The sequence below is a fragment of the Monodon monoceros genome, unplaced genomic scaffold (genome assembly GCF_005190385.1).
Source record: "Monodon monoceros isolate NGI ecotype Baffin Bay Population unplaced genomic scaffold, NGI_Narwhal_1 Super_Scaffold_2, whole genome shotgun sequence".
NCBI classification, from domain to species: Eukaryota; Metazoa; Chordata; class Mammalia; order Artiodactyla; family Monodontidae; genus Monodon; species Monodon monoceros.
The window spans coordinates 36,274,874-36,295,798 of record NW_021703776.1 but is presented as its reverse complement, the minus strand read 5'-3'; the positions used below and the strand labels follow the sequence as shown (position 1 = coordinate 36,295,798).

General features: G+C 37.0%; 1 protein-coding gene across 1 annotated transcript in view; it reads right to left on the bottom strand.

Annotated features, from left to right (window-relative positions):
- Positions 1-20,925, bottom strand: part of ANKMY2 (ankyrin repeat and MYND domain containing 2) — a 35,010-nt gene that overhangs the window by 8,828 nt on the left and 5,257 nt on the right. Inside the window, exons 2-6 of the mRNA XM_029233748.1 lie at positions 18,861-18,925; positions 12,869-13,007; positions 11,059-11,157; positions 4,398-4,558; positions 101-315 (exon numbers count right to left, since the gene is read on the bottom strand). Coding sequence (XP_029089581.1) covers positions 101-315; positions 4,398-4,558; positions 11,059-11,157; positions 12,869-13,007; positions 18,861-18,925 — 679 coding nt within the window. The remainder of the gene's footprint in view (positions 1-100; positions 316-4,397; positions 4,559-11,058; positions 11,158-12,868; positions 13,008-18,860; positions 18,926-20,925) is intronic.

Below are 20,925 nucleotides of genomic sequence, written 5' to 3'. Positions count from 1 at the left end.
CTGCTAAAATGTTTAATTTTTAAATCCATAATGCGATCTCATATAATGGAACATTATCCATTTGAGTGTACTTTATACATGACATGGGAAAAAACAGTACCTTTTGATCAGAGTGTCCAATTTATTCTCTCCGTCTTTTAAGAAGTTAATACATTTCTGAAAGATACAGCTGATGTAATGCATTTTCATAGCCAGTACTTCATTCATGTCTCTTTGCTTCATACATTTCTCACAAATCAAATCCATCACCTTGTAGCATTTATTCAGAGCTGCTGCTTCTGCCAGCAGAGGATTCTCATTTATAAGCATCACAATCTAGAAGAAATCCCAGTGAGCTTAGAAATTCATTGAGAGATTTTCCATGTGCAAATTAGGTAGTCAGTTTTGATTACCAAATAAAGTCTTTCTTATGGTCACATATTTACTGTGTTAATTTAAATTAGAATGCAAATTGCCACTGATCAAGTTGTAAAACTAATACAGAAGGACCCTGACATTATGGAATCTCTTGAATTCTGTGTATCAGTTATCGAGTGATTTGCCATCCAGCTAAACTAGGGTGTTAGTTGGCCAGTAGGAATCATGATTTCACTATCTCTGTTAAAAGCACTTTCACTAAAGATAAGCATGGCATATCTGTACACCTTTTATATATAGAATCAACTAACAGAGCAATCACTACTTTTAGTTAACATCACTGTTAGGATTTCATGGCTAGGAAAACCACAATTCTCATTCATTCTTGTTAATTATAAGGAAATGAAGATTTTTACTGACAAGAAGTCTAAAAATAAAAGGTGTATTACTTACTGATTGACTACATTTCTCTTTGGAAATTTTCCTAATATGCTTCTAATCACCAATGCGAATAGGTCAAAGTGGAAAGCAAAAATAGCTTTAAAAAGGGATTCTAAGAGAGTTATCCAATCTGATGCATTATGAGTCCCACACTTCCCATATATGCCCAGATTAAGCCCAAATTTAGTGTAATAAGGAGTAGTTATTTTTTCTTTATTGGTTGTGGTAGGCTTTCATAGGACAGCTGTAAAGATCCATAGTGAGATACAGTAATGTAAACATGTGTGTAACATAGGCACAGTTGCATTCTCAGAGCAGAAGTTCATTCAGTATTTGTTAACTGACGTGTTACAGCTAAATACCTGTCCCAGGTAATCTTAGGAAACAACAGGTGGCAGATTTCATGAATTAGATCCTTTTCTTTAGACATGAAGATAATTTGTTAACTTAAGTAAAACCCATGCTGAGCTTCCTACTTGAAAATTTAACATATATTAAATGTTCTTGTTAAATTAAGATTTTTTACTTATTTTTGACACTACTAAATTGATATATAACCTAGTATTTTACTTAAAATATAGCACTCAATAACAAATTATTAGACTTCATGAAATAAGTACAATCAGAATCCTTATTGGTAACAAAAAGTTTGCTGAAAACTTTCCCTACCGTAATATATATCATTAATTACCTGTTTATATTTCTGCTGTCAACTGCAATCAATTGAAGCTGTTTGCTCAATATTTTGTATACAGCATTTGTAATCAAAGGATAGGATCTAAACTTACATGTAAGAATTCTTTAAAAAATCCCAAATAGAACCCAGATTAATGATTGATTTTTCTTTGTTTAAGACATTAGACTTTATTTTATAATATGCAGTACACACAATAAAAAATGATTTATACCCACAGCTCAACAGTGAGCTCACTGAAGCATTTACATAGCTGCACACAAAATAATATTTGAATTAGTTTCCTTCCTTTAATCTCTGCAGCATTATAAAATAATATATTTATTATAAAGGGAATCATTAATTACTGAAGAGGAATAAATAAATTCTGGGCTTAAAAATCATGTTAATAATCAAAAGATAGGATCACTTGCACACATCTGTTTCCTAATCACTTACAGACTCTGCTAAACTCTATTGTCATTTTTCCTGTGACTGTGTTTTTCTCCATTATAATCTCTGTATTCTGGGCATTAGCACAATTCCCCAAGTCCCTGTTGAAAGCAAACATCCTTATTGCTATAGCAGCCCCTTAACCTCCATGCAAATGTATCTGTGTTAGGTACAATGCAGCAAAAAGGTGCACTGTTGGATCGAGTGTTGTGCTGTGCTCATTTTAAAAGGTCTTTGATTTGGTAGAGTGGCTATTAGTTACTTTTTTATAATAAGCCCTATGAAGACCTGTGCCAGCTTGAAAAGGGGTAAAGCAATGAAAACGGGCCACCACAAAAGCCACTGGGCAGCTTTTATCTAAAGTATGGATAAAAGAAAGGTTTTCAAGGGAATAGACTATTTATACATACAAAAAGCAAGGTGTGGTCTGAAGGAAGGTACTATAATCATAGAATAGTCTCTCTTATAAGACCAAGTGCTCTAAAAAATACAATGTAGGCTATTTTAGTTTATATACCTTTACAATTTGTCTGTATAAATATACCCCTAATCAAATTTACTCAAAATATGTGCCTTTAAAGATAATTGGAGGTACAGTAATTCTTAGGATATTTAACCCTGAGAAACTAGGTTCTGTGCAAACATCAAAAATTACTCCATAGACTCAATTATCACAATAATTGAGATTACTGCAATCTCAAAGGGTGGACACAGATATAAGACACAGTGAATCAGATACATACAGGAAACTTCTTCAAATCAATCAAACCCAGAATATTCTGTAATGCTCAGGCTAGAGGGGGAATGACAAGGGCCTTGTAAAACCACACACGTTCTCTACATTGAGAAATACTGTATCCCTGGGAAAAATCCTGTCTTCCCACTCCAGCTTGCTCCACTCCTAATAGAAGAAGTGCCACGGAGGGGGAGTCACTGTTTACAGGAGTTCTGTCTTTCCTGTGTGTGCTGGGAGGGAAAGAAAGACTGAAACAGAAGAGGCTAAATATTTTTTAGAGGTTAAATTCTAAGTCCTATAAAATCTCCACTAGAAACACAAACACCTGATTCATGACTCAATTTCCTTTTTGTCCGATTAGGGTCATAAGTGTTGCCTCTAGTGGTTCTTTCAGAATGTTAAGTAAAACATTTGAGTTTTGAAAAATAAAAACAGAATAGATACCACTTGTCTGTTGTATGAGAAAGGATCTGCTAGTCTGTCATCTCTCTAGATGGTCCAGAAAATTAATTTGGGTGAAGGACCACATGAAAGGTATTTTTTGATTTGTTTGTTCCTCGAGCTTCAAAGACCATATGCAAAGGGATGTAGCAATAAAGTAATAAGATTATACACAATTTGGAACTTGAGTGTTAGTTTTCAAAAGAGTTACTTTATGAGAGCTGTCCACTTATTTTAATGACAATAAGTATATTCCAGATTCTTCTGTAACAGACAAAGGAAGTCTATTTCACTACATTAACACTTTGTATTAAGGGAAAACTTCAATTTTTGACCCAACATACTGTCTTGCTCACCAAACAGCTCTGAATTACTATCAAATCTATACATTATGAATGAAGACATATGGTAGACATTGAAGTTTGAAAAAGGACAGCATCATTGTTGCACACATGGAGTTTTATGTGATGACTCACTGAAAAAATAATATTAATTTGGATCAATTTAAAAAAAACAATCAGTTTATAAAGAAACACAAAGGTCATATATAAAACGTGAAGAAAATAGCAGTGGAAATAGTTCACAATAGCCCTTGAAGTTTCCCAGTTAAGCCATTTGAACTTCCGGGTTGGTCTACTGAGTTTGAAAATCTGTGTGATTTGACTATTTACTAGAAGAAGTGTATCACTTAAATGCATCAAATACCTACTTGCATGAAAAAAAAAGTGTGTTCATTGTTACATTTCAGAACATTTCCTGGAAGGATAATTAGCGTAGTAGATGCTGTTGGTTCCCCACCCAGATTCTCTTTACCAGGCCTGTGTACCAGGTCCCTGCTGCTGGATTGTTGGCTGCTGTGGGCTTCGAGCTGCCTCCTTCCTCAGGGAACTTTCTTCATCCAAAGACAGCCACCTCACTTGTCACTATCTGGGAAGCTGTCCTTTCCCTCTGGGGACAGACCTCAGCCAATTACAGACTGACATATGAAAGCCTGGCTCCCTTGCCTCTCTGGAGCCATTAATGATCCGGAGCTCACTGTGAGATGAGGTGGAAGCTAGGCTTCGGCTGAACCCATCTCTCTGCCTAGCTTTTCCTCTTGATCTAGGCTGTGTCCCTCACTCTTCTAGGTTTCAAACGACAGCACTCCTTCACTGTATCAAGTGAACAAGAGAGTCTATCACAAGCTTTACATCAACAAAAAGCAGCCCAAGACAATTATGATCCTATGTACTAAGAGCCGTTTAAATTCTGAAGCAATATTTGAATAGAAAGCAAATACAGTAGACGTTACAGTACCTTGACAGGATGCAGATTTGTTGTGGTGATAATTTTGTGCAGGGGGCTTGCCAACTTCGGGGGCAGCCTCGGCTCTTTATCCAGTCCCTGTGGTTTAGTGTAATAATCCAGTTTCTCTCGAGGAAAGAAATTGTTGATTATAGTCACACAATCATGTTGACCTTTTAATAGAAAAATAGGAAATATATAATTTCATTATTCAAAATAAGACATTTTCCATTTTTTTATTATGTTACTCTGTTTTCTGAAGTAAACATGCATCAACATCTTCAATTTGTAGGAAAGGAGAGTACAGGGGGAGGAGGAGAGGTAAAATGTTCTGGGGAACATCTATAAGCATGCTTTGTGATCAAGAAATAATCTTTTTTTTTTTTTTGCGGTACGCGGGCCTCTCACTGCCGTGGCCTCTCCCGTTGCGGAGCACAGGGTCCGGACGCGCAGGCTCAGCGGCCGTGGCTCACGGGCCCAGCCGCTCCGCGGCATGTGGGATCTTCCCGGATCGGGGCACCAACCCTTGTCCCCTGCATCGGCAGGCGGACTCTCAACCACTGTGCCACCAGGGAAGCCCAAGAAATAATCTCCTTTTAAAGACACAGAATTCACAATACATGAGAAGATTATGTGGATAACAACAACAAAAAAGCAACGTTCAACTTAAAATTGACCCTAAATGTTTAATAAAAGTTGCTTGTAATTTAAATGTCTCTTCTTCCACCCCTACGCAAATGATATTCATTCTTCCCTAATCACATCTGGCTTTCTTTACACAGAATTTAAATTTATTCTGTATAAAGTTATTATCATTATAATTACTGTTCATATTGTTAAGCTAATCTCTTCCCCCCTTGAATTTGAGAAAAACTTGGCCTCTTTGTGAAATGAATTAGAGAAAAAGTTTTTGCCCCCGTAAGCTTGGAATCCACATTATGGCTCCTCATAGATCCCTGTGCCACTTCTCTAAGCCATCTCCAGAGGTAAAAATTGTTCTAGGAAAGCAAAACCTTCCCTGGCGAAGCTGGTAGCTTGTGTTTTTCTGCTGCCTCCCCCTCCCTGGCTCCCTCTCCACTACTTCTCTGGAGCAAGAAAGTGGCCACTCTGGGCAAGCAGGCTGTGCCTGCAGGGCACATTTGCAGGTGCAGGCTCTTCCAGAATCTCCGGAGGACAGACTTCTTCCTCCGCTCTGCCTGATGAGGGCTGAGGGACCAGCGGCGGAGAGTCCTGGGGAGCCGGCCCAGACGCCGGGGCTCCCAGAGAGGGGTCCACCCTGGGTGGCCCTTGTGGCCCCTGCCCATTTGTACACAGTCCAGGGAGCATCTGCTCGATCCTGCCAACAACAGGTGACCTGTGGGGGGATTGCATTGTGGGCCAGGTGGACCCTTGAGGTTGGCCAAGGGCTCAGCCTGCCTGAGAGTTCAAGGAGAACTCAAGAGTGGACCGGCTTCCCGCTGTGTCTCAGCAGAGGACAAAATATCTCGTGGTTTGTTGACCCTAAGACCACAGGTATAGAGAGATGGCACTTCCCTTCACTGCTCCACGACGCTGTCGGCTTTACCTGACTGCCTAGGAGATGCAGACCAAAGGGGATCCAATCTCGAAAGACTCTGCAATGCCTCCAGCAAAGGGCTTCTTCCGCGGAACATGTTCTTACAACTACAACTACACCACAACCAAACCATAACCACAACCACCAAAGAAGAAAACTTAAATTAAGCAGATCAACTACAGTATGTAAAGAGACTTTCATGGACCACAGAAAGATTCCATTTTTAAAAGTTAAGAGACAAACTGAAAGAGGTAATCCCGGTTACTACCGAGAACTAAAATAGTAATGTAGAAGATGAAGGGGATGAAATATCTCAAAACAGAGAAAAACTAGGATATAGAAATCATTATGGAAGAGATGAGCTGAAAAACAGATCCAGGAAAAAAAAGAAATGGATGGAGAATTAATAATTAAATGATAAAAGAACACATCCATGATATGAAGGGAAATTTTAGTAGTGATCACAGTATCATTTTTGGTATTTGATGTTATTCTTAAATGCTGAAACACCAGTTTCTCTTTCTTTTCTTTTTTTAAAACCAGAAATCTCCATTGTATATATCTTGAGAAGAAGTCAAACAGTAACAGGAAATATTAAAAATATGAAGTGTTCTGTTTAGAAAATGATCATTTCTACCTACATAATCTTCAAGAAGGGAGAAAAATGACAATCAAGCAAATATACTACAAGCAGGATGTAAACATGACAGCACCAAAAGTAACAGAGATAATGGTGTGCAGGAATTTACAACTGTACATGAAGAAATTAAGAAGATGAAGACAAATTGCACTGCTTTCTAAAACACATCCAGCTTGAATAAAAAGATAGAGGTTCCTGTTTAAAAAAAAAAAATGGTGCTCTAAGATAGCTTCTAGAGACTTCCCTGGTGATGCAGTGCTTAAGAATCCACCTACCAATGCAGGGGACTCGGGTTCGGGTCCTGGTCTGGGAAGATCCAACATGCTGCGGAGCAACTAAGTGCGTGCACCACAGCTACTGAGGCCGTGCCCTAGAGCCCGCGAGCCACAACTACTGAGCACACGTGCCACAACTACTGAAGCCTGCACGCCTAGAACCCATGCTCCTCAATGAGAGGCCACCGTAGTGAGAAGGCCGTGCACCACAATGAAGAGTAGCCCCCGCTCACCACAACTAGAGACAGTCTGTGTGCAGCAACGAAGACCCAACGCAACCAAAAATAAATAAATAAATTTTAAAAAATTAAAATAAAAATTAAAATAGCTTCTAACTATCAAAATAGTCATAGGAATATTTGAAGGTAAAGGGATCAGAGGAAAATATAGACTTAGCTTGTAACTACATCTTCTCATCAGTCCCCCAACTAGTATACTCAGAAGAAGCCTTGTTAGCAGTTGGAAATATTTGTACATAAAATACTGGCTACCTAACAATGACACTGTCGTAGGACTAGAGGTTTGTTAAAATTACACCTTTGTGAGAAGGAAAAAAATAATATTACTTTACTTTTTTCCAACATTAATCTTTCTCATTTTAGGTAGTATTTAGGTAATTTTGATATTTTGTTTTTAAAAATCTGCCAATAATTTATATTAGAGTGATTACATATATATTTAAAGTTTATCTTTATAAATTTTTAATTTATATTTAAATTTTAAAATTGAAACTATTAAATGTTTAGTTTTATGAGTTTTTAATTTATGAATTGTGAATACCTACAAATAAAATAGTACTATTAATATAGAAAATGAATGCTGGGGGTGGGGGCTGGGTGGGGACCAGTGCATCATTTTGTGCCATTATTACTATCACTGGACTTGAGTCTTCTAGACTGAATGGGCTCACTGAGTCAGCCCTCGGCAGGATTAATGAGAACATACACACAACCAGACACATGCTAGTACAATTTTTTACTTTCAAGGATAAACTGAAATTGAAATACAGTTCCAGACTAAGAAATGAAAAGTTGACAAAGAAAAATAAATCACATTCTCACTTACAAAACCAGGATTTAGAAAACTATGGAGTAACTTCTACATATGATTGAGAGAATAGAACAGTGATATAAGAATCATGAAACTAGCCAACATATGACTCGCATTTCAGAGAAAAAGAGAGTTTTGGTTATGATGGGTTTCAAACAATATACAACCTACGTACCATGTGAGAATGTCCTGTAACCAAAACCTAAATGAGAACAGAGATCTCAAGATGGAGCAACGAGAAAAGAGAGGAGAGAGTGAAGAACAAGAGCCCTTGGCAGCAGACTTAGTTAATCCCAATGGGTGGAGACAGCACGATGGAGAAATTATACTGTAGATGGTGAGGACTGCTGAAGCAGAAAGAACACACCATGAATGACACTCTAATGACATATTGGCCCAAACATTCTAGACTTTCTCAGGCAAGTCCACAGCTAGTCGTAGTGGTGGAGGAGGAAAGGAAAGGCCTGTTGCCTGACAAGGCAAACACAGAGAATGTGGAGAAATAAATGAGTTATAAGGATTTCATCTTGTTGGGGTTGCTAAATGGGCAAATGCAAAACCTTAAGGGTAGGGCACAGGGTATAGTTTTGCTCTTGTTTCTAGATAGTAACTGAGAAATATGGGTTTAACTGGGAGCATTGTGAATAGGAGAGTACACACTGGTAGAATATAAAAGCATTCTTAATCTTTCAAGTTAATAAAAGGAGAAAGAAAATTTACTCTAACAAGACCAGGCCAATCACATTAAGGAAACACACACACACACACACACACACACACACACACACACACACACACAAACAGTCACATACTGAGTGAGACGGGAGGGACTTCCATGGTGTACTGGTAAGTGAGGAAAACAAGTTGCAAGGAATATATTTGTATGACCTTATTTTTAAAAGATGAAAAAATCTTGCACGTGTGTGAGTACATATGTATACATATTGATCTGCTTGAGGGGAATGAAAGTGGGAGAATGAGTTTTTAATAAGACCAACTATAAGGAAAATATAATGTCAACTTGAAAGGGTACAATGTAATTTTCTGTCTATGAAATTAGTCTAAATAGATTAAAATGGAATGAAAGCATTACCCTCACTTTAGGATGGAATTGTGGACAGGTGTACATTAGATTTTTATTAACATAGTATTGATAGTATTAAGAAAACAGAGAAAAAGAAAAGCATTGTATTAATGGTTGAAAGTGCAGGCTCCTCCACTTCCAGCCTGTGATCTGGGGAAAGTTACTTAACCTCTATCTCAGCTCTATTTCATTACATTGTGGACATAATGAAAACTTGTAGAGTTAAAGAGAACTTCAGATCATCCAATTCCCTGGCTTCTTCGTACATAACAGAAAACTGAGGATCTGGAGGTGAAGGGATTTGCCTGTGATCTTGTAACTAATTAGGAGCAGATATGAACTAAAATATGAGTCTCATGATTCCTAGTTTAGTGTCTTTTCTTACTAAACTGACACCCTCAAAATTAGCTGAGGGCTGAGGTGGTAGCAACCAGGGAGCCCCTAACTGTGGGAGATAAATATTTCTCTGAAGTTTGCACAGCAAAGCCATACCTTTTTCAAATCCTCCTGAACTGAAGTAAAATAAAACAAGAATATTTGTTCTTAAAGAGCTGTCATAAAGTGACTCAGTGACTGTTTTGACTTAATCAACAGTACTTACTATTAGTAGTTTTAAGTAATATAATAATAAAATTTAACACCATATACAGTTACTGTCCCCCATATCTGACTAATTCCCACTGTACCTTAGCTTACATGTAATTTCTCTCTTGAAATTCCCTTGGAATGGGAGAGAAGATCCCTCTCTTTGATGTATTTTATGGAACCCTTAAGTCACCCACTGGAATACATTTTCTCACAGTCATTGCCTTTATCCTCTTAGTGCCATGAATGGAGGAACACCCTCTGTCTTATTCACCAAAGCATCTAGAGTGATGCTTGGTCTACAGGTTGTGAATGTTAAGTATCTATTTAATGAATCATTAGGCCTCACTGAGCTACTTACTACATTCCCAATAAATCAGATATTTCTATCATTGCTTTTCTATCAATGGACTCTTCTAACTGCCAACTCATTGGGGCCAAAATACCAAACATCAAATATTCATTCCCACTCTCTTCTAAACCCCCTATATTATATCAAGTAACAGGATTAACACACCAAGAAATACTGGGCACACGCAGTAAATGTTTGTGGTTGATGAGGATGATAATGAAACAGCTGTATATTGTATTATCATTAATGCTCCTTCCTAATCATTGCTGTAATTATTATAAACAGCAATAACTGATGGCATTTATTGAGAGCTACATGTAAAGCTCTTTCGGTCTCTCATCTCATTTAATCCTTTCAATAACCATGTAAACATTTTTGCAATGGGGAAACTGAAGATCAGAATCATTAAGTAACTTGCTGTTAAGTGGTACAGCCAGAATTTTAACCCAGGATCACTGACTCCACAGTTCCTGTTCTTAAACATTAGGTTAAACTACTTCCTTAGAGGAGTAAAATATTCTCATTCAAGCATTTGACTGCAACAAAAAGGCCTCACCACACTCTGTGTTTCAGAGTGGAGATTCAAAATAGCTTGTTCACGTTATCCAAAGTGTCATTAGGTGTTTCATTAAGTTAGACAAAACTGTAAACATTTGCTTTTTTAAAAATAAACATGACAGGGCTTCCCTGGTGGCACAGTGGTTGAGAATCTGCCTGCCAATGCAGGGGACACGGGTTCGAGCCCTGGTCTGGGAAGATCCCACATGCCACGGAGCAACTGGGCCCGTGAGCCACAATTACTGAGCCTGCGCATCTGGAGCCTGTGCTCCACAACAAGAGAGACCGCGATAGTGAGAGGCCCGCGCACCGCGATGAAGAGTGGCCCCCACTTGCCGCAACTAGAGAAAGCCCTCGCACAGAAACGAAGACCCAACACAGCCATAAATAAATAAAATTAAAAAAAAAAAAAGTGAAAGGGAGACAAGGTCATTTACATGGCTATTATAAAAAAAAAAAAAAAAGAAAGAAAAATAAACATGACAGTATTTACACTCTGAGAAGCAAAGTGGTATTTTTTTCCATGGGGGAAACTCTGGGTATAAGCTAATGTAAAACTGCCATAAAAACTCACCCACAAAGGCTGCCATCTGGGCTGCTGTTCTTCCTACAGAGTTGACAACATCTGTCTCGGCACCAGCTTCCAACATTACCCACGTGATGTCTTTATTACCTAGAGTTAAAAAGAAACATACTTGTTAAAATTAAGGACTGCACAATTCAAATATTCCCTTTTAAATAATCTGTACCCTTTTTTTTCTGCTGAGTTTTAGGTTTCTATTTTGTGGATATTTTCATTTTTTCCAAAATATAAATCATAGCTATAGCAAAAAGTAAAATGCTATAGAAGCTGCATAGAAATTAACCTTATTTTCTAGAAAACACATTAAGCAATACAAAAATGGTATGGAATTGAATATAACTTTTTTTTTAACAAGACAAAGTATGTTTTTCCTATGATAATACTTAGTATTAAAAAAAAGAATAATGCTTAGTATAAAGTCAAAACAAAAAATAAAAAACAAAGACAGAAAAAATAAAATGACTAAAAGTCTCCCCTTAATGTCTACTAACTCATCCCATCCTTCACACCTACAGGCCCTGAGATAACTACTGACAGTTGAGGATCGATCTTTTTACACTTTGTCCTATCTACACATTCACAGTGATTCTATTTGTGTTCTTTCACTAAAGGAATCCTTACAGATAATCTACTATTATAAACTATACTCAGTGGACAGCATTTCCCATTACTTTTTGCAGGCTTGAACTATGATTTCCTTAGGAACAGTTCCTGGAAAACACTGTAGGATCAGAGGTTATGCATATTTTAAATGCATTTTACCAGGCTGCCTTCCAGCAAGGTTGGGCTGATGTACACTCCCCAAAACAGTGCACAAAAGTTCCTGTGCCAAGACTGGGCATCATCATTCCTCCTTAACCTTTGCCAATATGTTTAAGTGAAAGGTTATCATTTGTTGTCCTAATCTGCAGATCTTTGAGAGCGTTTTAAGCTTATTAGCCAGTTGTATTTCTTTTGTTCTCTGTTCAATTTTCTGTCTAATTTTCTACTGTAGTATTTGTTTTCTAACTGATTTATAAGAACTCTTCATATATAATGATACAACCCTTTTAGAAATAGTAATAACTATTTTCCTCAGTTTTTTAATTTATATTTTAACTGTATGGTATTTTCTATATATGGAAATGTTTTAAGATTTTATGTAATCAAATTAGGCAATGTTGCCCTTTTTGAATTCTATATTTTATACTATATTTAGAAATGCTTTTTTTCCCCCTGGATTTAAAAATACAGATTACTGCTTTTAAAGCATGGTAATATTAAGTTACATATTTATTTTCTTAAAAAACTGTAACAAGGACAGATAATTCCACTTAATTTTAGATATTTCCCAATTGTCTTTATTCAGCAAATTATAAGCAACATGAATCAGAGTAAGTTTCTAAATGGATCATATTTAGTACTTAAATGTCACTGAAGCAAATAGCCCTATCATAGCAGGTATTCTCTCAAGAGAACAACAAAGAAGCTTTCATATTACTTCAAAATATAAAACTATAGAACAGCAAAGGAACTAAATTGTAAGAATAATAGACCTAGCTCCACAACTCTAAACAAAATATATTGTCAATACAAAGAATCAAGTGATTTAAATAACTAAAGAAACATCACCAAATAAACTATATAACATACTTCATACATTATAGCTTTTCAAAACCGATTCCCACCATGTCTTTCCACAAGACATGATCTTAAAATTACTATAACAAAAATGTGCTTAATTTAAAAATGTACACATACTTATAACAAATTTGTATAGGTGACTATTATTGGTATATTAGAATAAATGCTAAAACTTCACCAGAAAGTGCAGCAAACATAAGGGCTGTGTATCCATGTTCATGTTGATGACAATTTACATCAGCTCCATGTCGTAAAAGTAATTTGCACATATCAAGTTTTCCTTTATATGCAGCATGCATTAGAGGAGTCATTCCATTCTTTAACAGAAAGGGAAAAAAAGTATTAAGTTTACTTATTTACCTTTCCCCCTGCCTATGAACAATTCCTGCAATTAAATTAAAACACAAAATAAAATGAATTAATAAAATCATCTTTATAATCTGCATTTTTATACTCAATTCCCCACTTGGATCTTCCATAAACTGCTGAAGAAAAAAGATGGTTTTATTACCTGAGGTTTTCTACAGATTAGCAAACAGATTCAGAGAAGAATTGCTCAACTTCACGTGACTAGTAAAATGGCCAGGGCAAGGACCAAAACTTAAATTTATCAGGGCTTTCATCTCTACTACACATACTTAGCTCTTGGGGAAACAAATGAACAAGCAGATACAAATGCGTTAAAAAAAGAAAAGAAAAGAAAAAAGTAAGGAAAAACCTTAAAACAAATAGAATGCTTATCAAGGGGAAAGTTGAATATGGTATATCCATAGCATGGAATAGTACGGACTAGTATGATGTTACTAATTGAATACATTTGTATCTATTGAACTGAAAAAATTTCCATGAATTACTGCCAATGAGAAAAACAAGATGTGGGTAATGTATATTAGAGTGTTCTCATTTTTAAAAAATGATCCTCAAAATCACATTTATATTTTGATCATATATATGATTTGGTTATATATATGATTATATGAATATGGAGAAATGCTTGGTAGTGTTTACACCAGGCTACACTGTTTAGTCTCCATATATTTTGTCCATATCCAATGAAACATCCAACTTTATATGTTAAGTACCTAATACTATTTGGTGGATAAATAAATGAGATGTTCCCTGTAAGTAAATCTTCTCAGAATCCAGGAGAGACTCTCTGAGTGCTGGAATTTCAGAGTTACTCTGGATGAAAACCTCTCTAAAACACATAATCTCTTTTTTTTTAGCAAATCTGAGAATACTAACATAATTTGAATTGTTCTTGATGATTCTAGACTATTATAATGAACATCGTCATCAATATTATCAGAGGCTTGTTGATGTGAGAATCATAGGAAGGTTCTACAAGAGGCAACTTAGTAGTAGTCAATGTTTCTTGAGAGTAGTAATGGGAAAATGATAAGGAGATTTAAAACTTTAGTAGTTTTAAAAACTTTAAATATGATGATCCTAAAAATAAAGTTTCTCTCCCATAATTTTTAAATCAAAGAATTCATCAATATTAGTCTATTGAGTTACAACTCTGTATCATTAAATGCAGCATTCATTCATTCAGCAAATATTTATTGAGTGCCTAAGATATGTCAGACACAGATCTATGCACTGTGGGTAGCAATGAGCAAATTCCATGCCCCTAAAGTCTAAGTCCCTGGCACTAAATTTTAGTAGCGGTGACAAGGCAGATGGTGATAATAAGTGCTATAGGGAAACAGCATCGAGTAAGGGGAGAGGGAATGGCAGAAGGTAAGACGAGATTGTTATTTTTAAAAGGACAGTCAAAGAATGTCCCTCTGAGCAGGTGGCATTTGAACAAAGCCCTGGAAGGAGCAAAGGATGTAAATAACTAGAGGAAGAATGCTCCAGTAAAGAGAATGCAAGTGTAAAACTCTTTGAGGGAGAGGAGCATTGGGTTCAAGGAATACCAAGGAGGCCAAATCTGTGCGCAGCTCACTCATAGAAGCTCCAGGAACCTCCTTGTCTTGAATCTGGTGCCCCTAGGTTTAAACATTAAGTACAGGAGTGTGTCTCATGTTTTAACATTAAGTAGGATGCCAATGCTCGTGGAAGGTTTCTGCAAACTTATTCAAGTTACAGAAAAGCCATTCTATCTTAAGTTGTTAAAAGGGTTTTTAATGCATTATATCTACTGAGATGATCATATTTCTCTTTTATTCTGTAATATAGTGAATTTTTTCTAAACTGAACCATCGTATCATTCTTGGAGAAACCTTACTTGGTTAAGTCTTATTATTCTTTTGATACACTACTGGATCAAGTTGGTAATATTTTATATAGTGTTTTTGCATCTGTATTTACAAAGTGAATTGAGCCCACAGTTTGCTTGGGCTTCTTCCTGTTTTGGCATCAGCATTATGCTAACTTTATCAGATGAGTTAGGCAGCTTCCCATCTTTTTATGAACTAATGGTACAATCTGTGTAAAATGAGAATTAAATAGTCCTTGAATGTTTTGTAAAGCTTACTCAGGTGTGCAGCTTTAGAAGGTAGTTGGCACTTAAATACATTTATACAAATCTTCCTTAATTATCCCAGTTTTTCTATTTCTATATGAGATAAATATGTTCATTTTTATTTTTCTAAAAAATCACTACTTTCATATGGGTTTTCAAATGAATTCGCTTTAAAAAGTTATGACAATTCCTCTTATAATTGCAGTTATGCTCTCACTTCCTTGGTGTTTATTTATTATTTTCTTGCTTATACTTTCCAAATTGTATCTATTTCTTTGGTCTTAAATTGATAACTTTGTTTTATCTTTTCTCTTTTAACAGCTTCACTGTGATATAATTTACTCATTTAACGTTACAATTAAATAGTTTTAAGTATTTTCAGAGTTGTGCAACCATCACCACAATCAATTTTAGAATATTTTTGTCAAAACCAAATGAAATACCATACCTATTAGCAGTCATTCCCGTTACCCCTCCCCATCCCATTACCCAGCCTTAGGCAACCGCTAATCTACCTTCTGTGTCTATGAACTTGCCCATTTCGGACATCTCCTATACATGAAATCATACAATATTAGTCTTGTTTGATTGGCTTCTTTCACTTGGCAGAATGTTTTTGAAATTCACCCATGTTGTAGCATGCACCAGGACTTCATTCCTTTTTGTGACTGAATAATATTCTGTTGCATGGATATACTACACTGTGTTTATCCACTTATCAGTTGATGGATGTTTGGACTGTTTCCACCTTTGGCTCTTATGAATAATGCTGCTATAAACATTCACGTTCAAGTTTTTGTATTGTCATATGTTTTATTTTTCTTAGTTACATACCTAGGATTGCTGAGTTATATGGTAACTCTATGTTTAATCATTTGAGGAATTGTCAACCCATTTTAAAGTGCAGCTGCACCATTTTATATTCCTACCAGCAAAGCGCGAGGGTTCCAGCTTCTCCACATCCTCACTAATACTTGTTATTATCTATATATATATTTTTATTATTGCCATCCTAGTGGGTGTAAAGTGGCCTCTCATTGTGTTTTTTTTTTTTTTTTTTTTTTTTGCGGTATGCGGGCCTCTCACTGTTGTGGCCTCTCCCGTTGAGGAGCACAGGCTCCAGACGCGCAGGCTCCACGGCCATGGCTCACGGGCCCAGCCGCTCTGCGGCATGTGGGATCTTCCCAGACCGGGGCACGAACCCGTGTCCCCTGCATCGGCTGGCAGACTCTCAACCACTGTGCCACCAGGGAAGCCCTCACTGTGGTTCTGATTTGCATTTCCCTGGCAGCTAATTTTGAGCCTTTTTTCATGTGCATATTGGTTATTCATATGTCTTCTTCGGAAGAAGAAGATCCTTTGCCCATTTTTTAATAGGGTTATTTGCCATTTTTATTATTGAGTTGTACGAGTTCTTAATACGTTCTAGTTACAAGTCCCTTACCAGATATGATTTGTAAAACCATTCTGTGGGTTTTATTTTTACTTTTTGGATGGTGTGCTTTGAAGCACAAAGGTTTTAATTTTTATTTTTTCTTTACTTTTTCTTTTGTTGCTTGTGCTTGATGGCTTTAAAAATTTTTTATTTCTATTTTATTTTTCTTAACTCACTTCTTATATTTTCTGAGTATACTTTATTCTTTTTATCTAATTTCATGAGTTGAAAGCTCAGAACAACACAAAGATTTAAAGTACAATAACAAGTGCTACAAAATTTCCTCTGAATATGACTTTGGCCACATGACACAGCTTTTGATAAACAGTAGCTTTTGATAAATGTTGTGTTTTCAGTTGTTTATAGTAGGAAATTTCTATTTCTTCTTTTACCCAAGAACTATTCAGAATTTTTAAAAACATTCAGGTTGTATGTTTTATTCTTTGGAACATATTTTTGTTTATTTTCAGTGTTATATTGCATTTGGTAAACTTGTTTAAAGTTAGTTAAATTTTTCCTTTACAAAATAGTATAATACAGGACTTCCCTGGTGGCGCAGTGATTAAGAATCCGCTTGCCAATGCAGGGAACACAGGTTCGAGCCCTGGTCCGGGAAGATCCCACGTGCCGCGGAGCAACTAAGCTCGAGTGCCACAACTACTGAGCCTGCGCTCTAGAGGCCGTGAGCCTCAACAACTGAGCCCGAGTGCCGCAACTACTGAATCCCACGCACCTACAGCCCGTGCTCCGCAACAAGAGAAGCCACCGCAATGAGAAGCCCGCACGCCGCAATGAGGAGGAGCCCCGCCCTGTTCCCCGCAACTGGAGAAAGCCCGCGCGCAGCAACGAAGACCCAACGCAGCCAAAAAATAAATAAAATAAATAAATTTTTTTAAAAAAGAAAAAAACTCATTTCTAAAAAAAAAAAAAGTATAATACATAAACCAATTTTTTTTTTTTTTTTGCGGTACGCGGGCCTCTCACTGTGTGGCCTCTCCCGTTGCGGAGCACAGGCTCCGGACGCGCAGGCTCAACGGCCATGGCTCACGGGCCCAGCCGCTCCGCAGCATGTGGGATCTTCCCGGACCGGGGCACGAACCCGTGTCCCCTGCAACGGCAGGTGGAGTCTCAACCACTGTGCCACCAAGGAAGCCCATAAACCAATTTTTAACAGTGTTAAATGTAAATGGAGATGTACTATTTCTGTCTTATATAAAGTGCATAGACTGTTAGGTTATTCAAATTTTCCATCCCTTGAATACTTTTTTCTACTTATTTTCTAAAAGATGCTATCGTGGTCTTACAAATTTCTCCTTTGAATTCTACTTTTTTCTTTATAAACCTCAAAGCTTATAAGATTATTAGTGAAGGCTTAAGGCTGGTATATTCCTGGTGGTTTATCAACTTTCTATAAGAAAGAGTCTTCATCTTTTTTTGTTGTTTTTTTTTTTTGCTTTAAACTTTTTTTTGCGGTACGTGGGACTCTCACTGTTGTGGCCTCTCCCGTTGTGGAGCACAGGCTCCGGATGCGCAGGCTTAGCGGCCAAGGCTCACGGGCCCAGCCGCTCCGCGGCACGTGGGATCTTCCCGGACCGGGGCATGAACCCGTGTCCCCTGCATCGGCAGGCGGACTCTCAACCACTGCGCCACCAGGAGAAGCCCTTTAAACTTTATTTTGTCTGATATTAACTTTATTACCCATGTGCGGGTAAAGGGTTAACAAAACACCTCCTTTGCTGCATGAGAAACTGAAATTCAGTTAATGTTCTAGTACTAGAACTGTCCTGTATAATATCTACTAGCCACAGATGGCTAATGGCTGCCATACTGGACAGCTCTGAAGAGAAACTACCATCTCAGAAAGTTATTCTGGATTGCAATTGTTCTAGAAAGTTGAGTTTAGGTCAGTTAACCCTCCCGAGAAGTAGAATTGCTGGATCAAAGGTATATACATTTAAAAATGAGAAATATTCTAAAATTTTCTCCAGAATATGATGCCAATTTATACCTAATCCAGTAGCATATAAAAGTCCAATGTTTCACAAGAAATGATATGGAATTGGTTTAACGGTCACTTATTCGATTACCAGTAAAATTAAACATGTTTTTACATCCTTATTATCTTTTGCAACCTGTCTGCTGACATTTGCTTTAGAGCTTAGTATAACTTGAGCACAAATGCTAGAAAACAACCCTTATTATTAGATTTTATATATTATCCATTCTCATAGGAAGTAAAACTTTATTAAATGTTTTAAATTTTACCTCATCCAAGCAGTTGACATGAACATTCTTGCTGGCTAACAATGTTCCAGCTTCTTGGACAGTACCTTAAAAAAAAAATAAAGAAAGTGCAAAGGTTTTTTATATCTAGAACAGAAAAAAAATCTAACATCAAGGAAACAGACTTCAAAGGGTTATCTGTAAAACTAAGATGAGTCAGGTCAGGTTGCTAAGAAATAAAGCATCAATCGCATACTGTTTATTCCGCAAAGTAATTATCCCAGAGAACAGATACATATAGACTAAAATAGCTGCATCTTGCTTTTACTTCCACTGGCCTTACAGTATATTAAACTGGCCACATTTTCCTTTTGGCAGTAATACAATAACCACAAAGCATAACACTTTTAATACTGAAACAAATCTTAAAGGGCATCTAATCCAACCCACCATCTGAAGCTTAAATTACAGTCAATGTAATAACAGTTCAAAATACAGTCAGTATTTATATACCTTGTCACCACTACGTCCTGTGAATTGATGGCATGCTCCTAATAGAATTCTTGGTTTGGAAATGCTGAGGTAAATGTATCTTTTATGCCTCGTACTATATAAAAGTGCCATATGGTCAGTATTCAGGCTCTCATACTGAAAGCCATCTAATGTAAACCTGAAGGTCAGTCTCTGTAAATTTGTAAATAAGCTGTAATTGGGCCACGACTATCAGGTTTTCCAGCCTTCTGTAAGGCATACTAAGGCATAGTTGCAGGAGAGAATGTTGCTATTATCATCCTTAATAGGAGCCAATCACATGTTCTGCCAAAAAATTTCTGGTGTGACAGGGAACAGGATAGTGAAATTGCATGTTCTCAGGGAGAAAGGATGAGATAAGCCTCTCCTTTAAAAGGACGTAAAAGAATAGAAGCATCCTCAACTAGGAGTTATTTCTTGTCTTTAAGTTTAGAATTATAGTTCAAGAATGTGTTAAACTTTGCAATTCTTCCAGAGCTAAAGGTGGAATGCAGAATGAAGCTTAGCCTGCTTCTTTCTACCCAACCTGCTTCTTAGGCACATGGTCTGAGTGCCCCTCACCAACAGAGGGGAGATACAGAAATGTCTCCTAGATTGATAGCGAAATAGCTCAGCTGGGGAAATGTCGAGTGATCTACAAGGCCCCGAATTATGACAGCAGCTATTGTGCCAATAGTTCATTGGTCCGGTCCCACACTCCACCTGGGCAGTTGGTATCACTGGCTGAATGGCTACAGAGGGAGAGGGGAAAGCCTTCAAGCATGCAAGCAAGTTGTGCAGGGCAGCTTATCCGTACCTGTGGCTTCTCACCAGAGACACTCAAACATCTTTGGAAAGGAATTAGAACAAACTCCTGCACACCAATTTCACTTGAGGAAGATGCTTCAGCTGAACCCCATTATCCACTAAGGAATAACTGAAGTTATTTTCCATCTGACTGAGAGATGTTTATGCAATAAAGGGAGAATACTACAGGGATTGTGATCATGCCAGAGCCTGCTATATGTTAGGGAAAGGATGGGGATTGCAATCATAAACATTTGGCTCATATTAGACAACAGGCCAATAATTCTATAAAATGTTTAGCCCAGTGGCTAACAATGCATGGTAAATCTGTCCAATCGCAGGGCAATTAAAAAAAAAAAGTGAGTTGTTCACTCACATACCATGGAATACCAGTTTTTTGAAATGCAGGGACCAGGATGGGGAAATTTTTCTGAAACTGTTTGGGCTTCTAGAGAATGAAAACGTATTTTGGAAAATAGATGAGCAAAATACCCACAAGAGGAAAAACTTTTGATGATTTCTAACTTGGAGTTCCTAATTTAATGACATTAGGAAACTGTAGAAGGTCTAGAATAGCATGGAAATGGGAAATACATAGTTTACACAGAAGGATTTTTATTTTTTGTCATTCCTTACTGTGCATAGTATACTCTCAAACAATATTTTGCAATTAAAAGATTATTTGCTTTACTTGGGAAAGAAATATGTTAAATCTGATTTAACAAACTCTTAAGATGAGGGGATGTGGTACTATAAGGGGGATGGGAAATGAGTCAACATTTATCCTCAT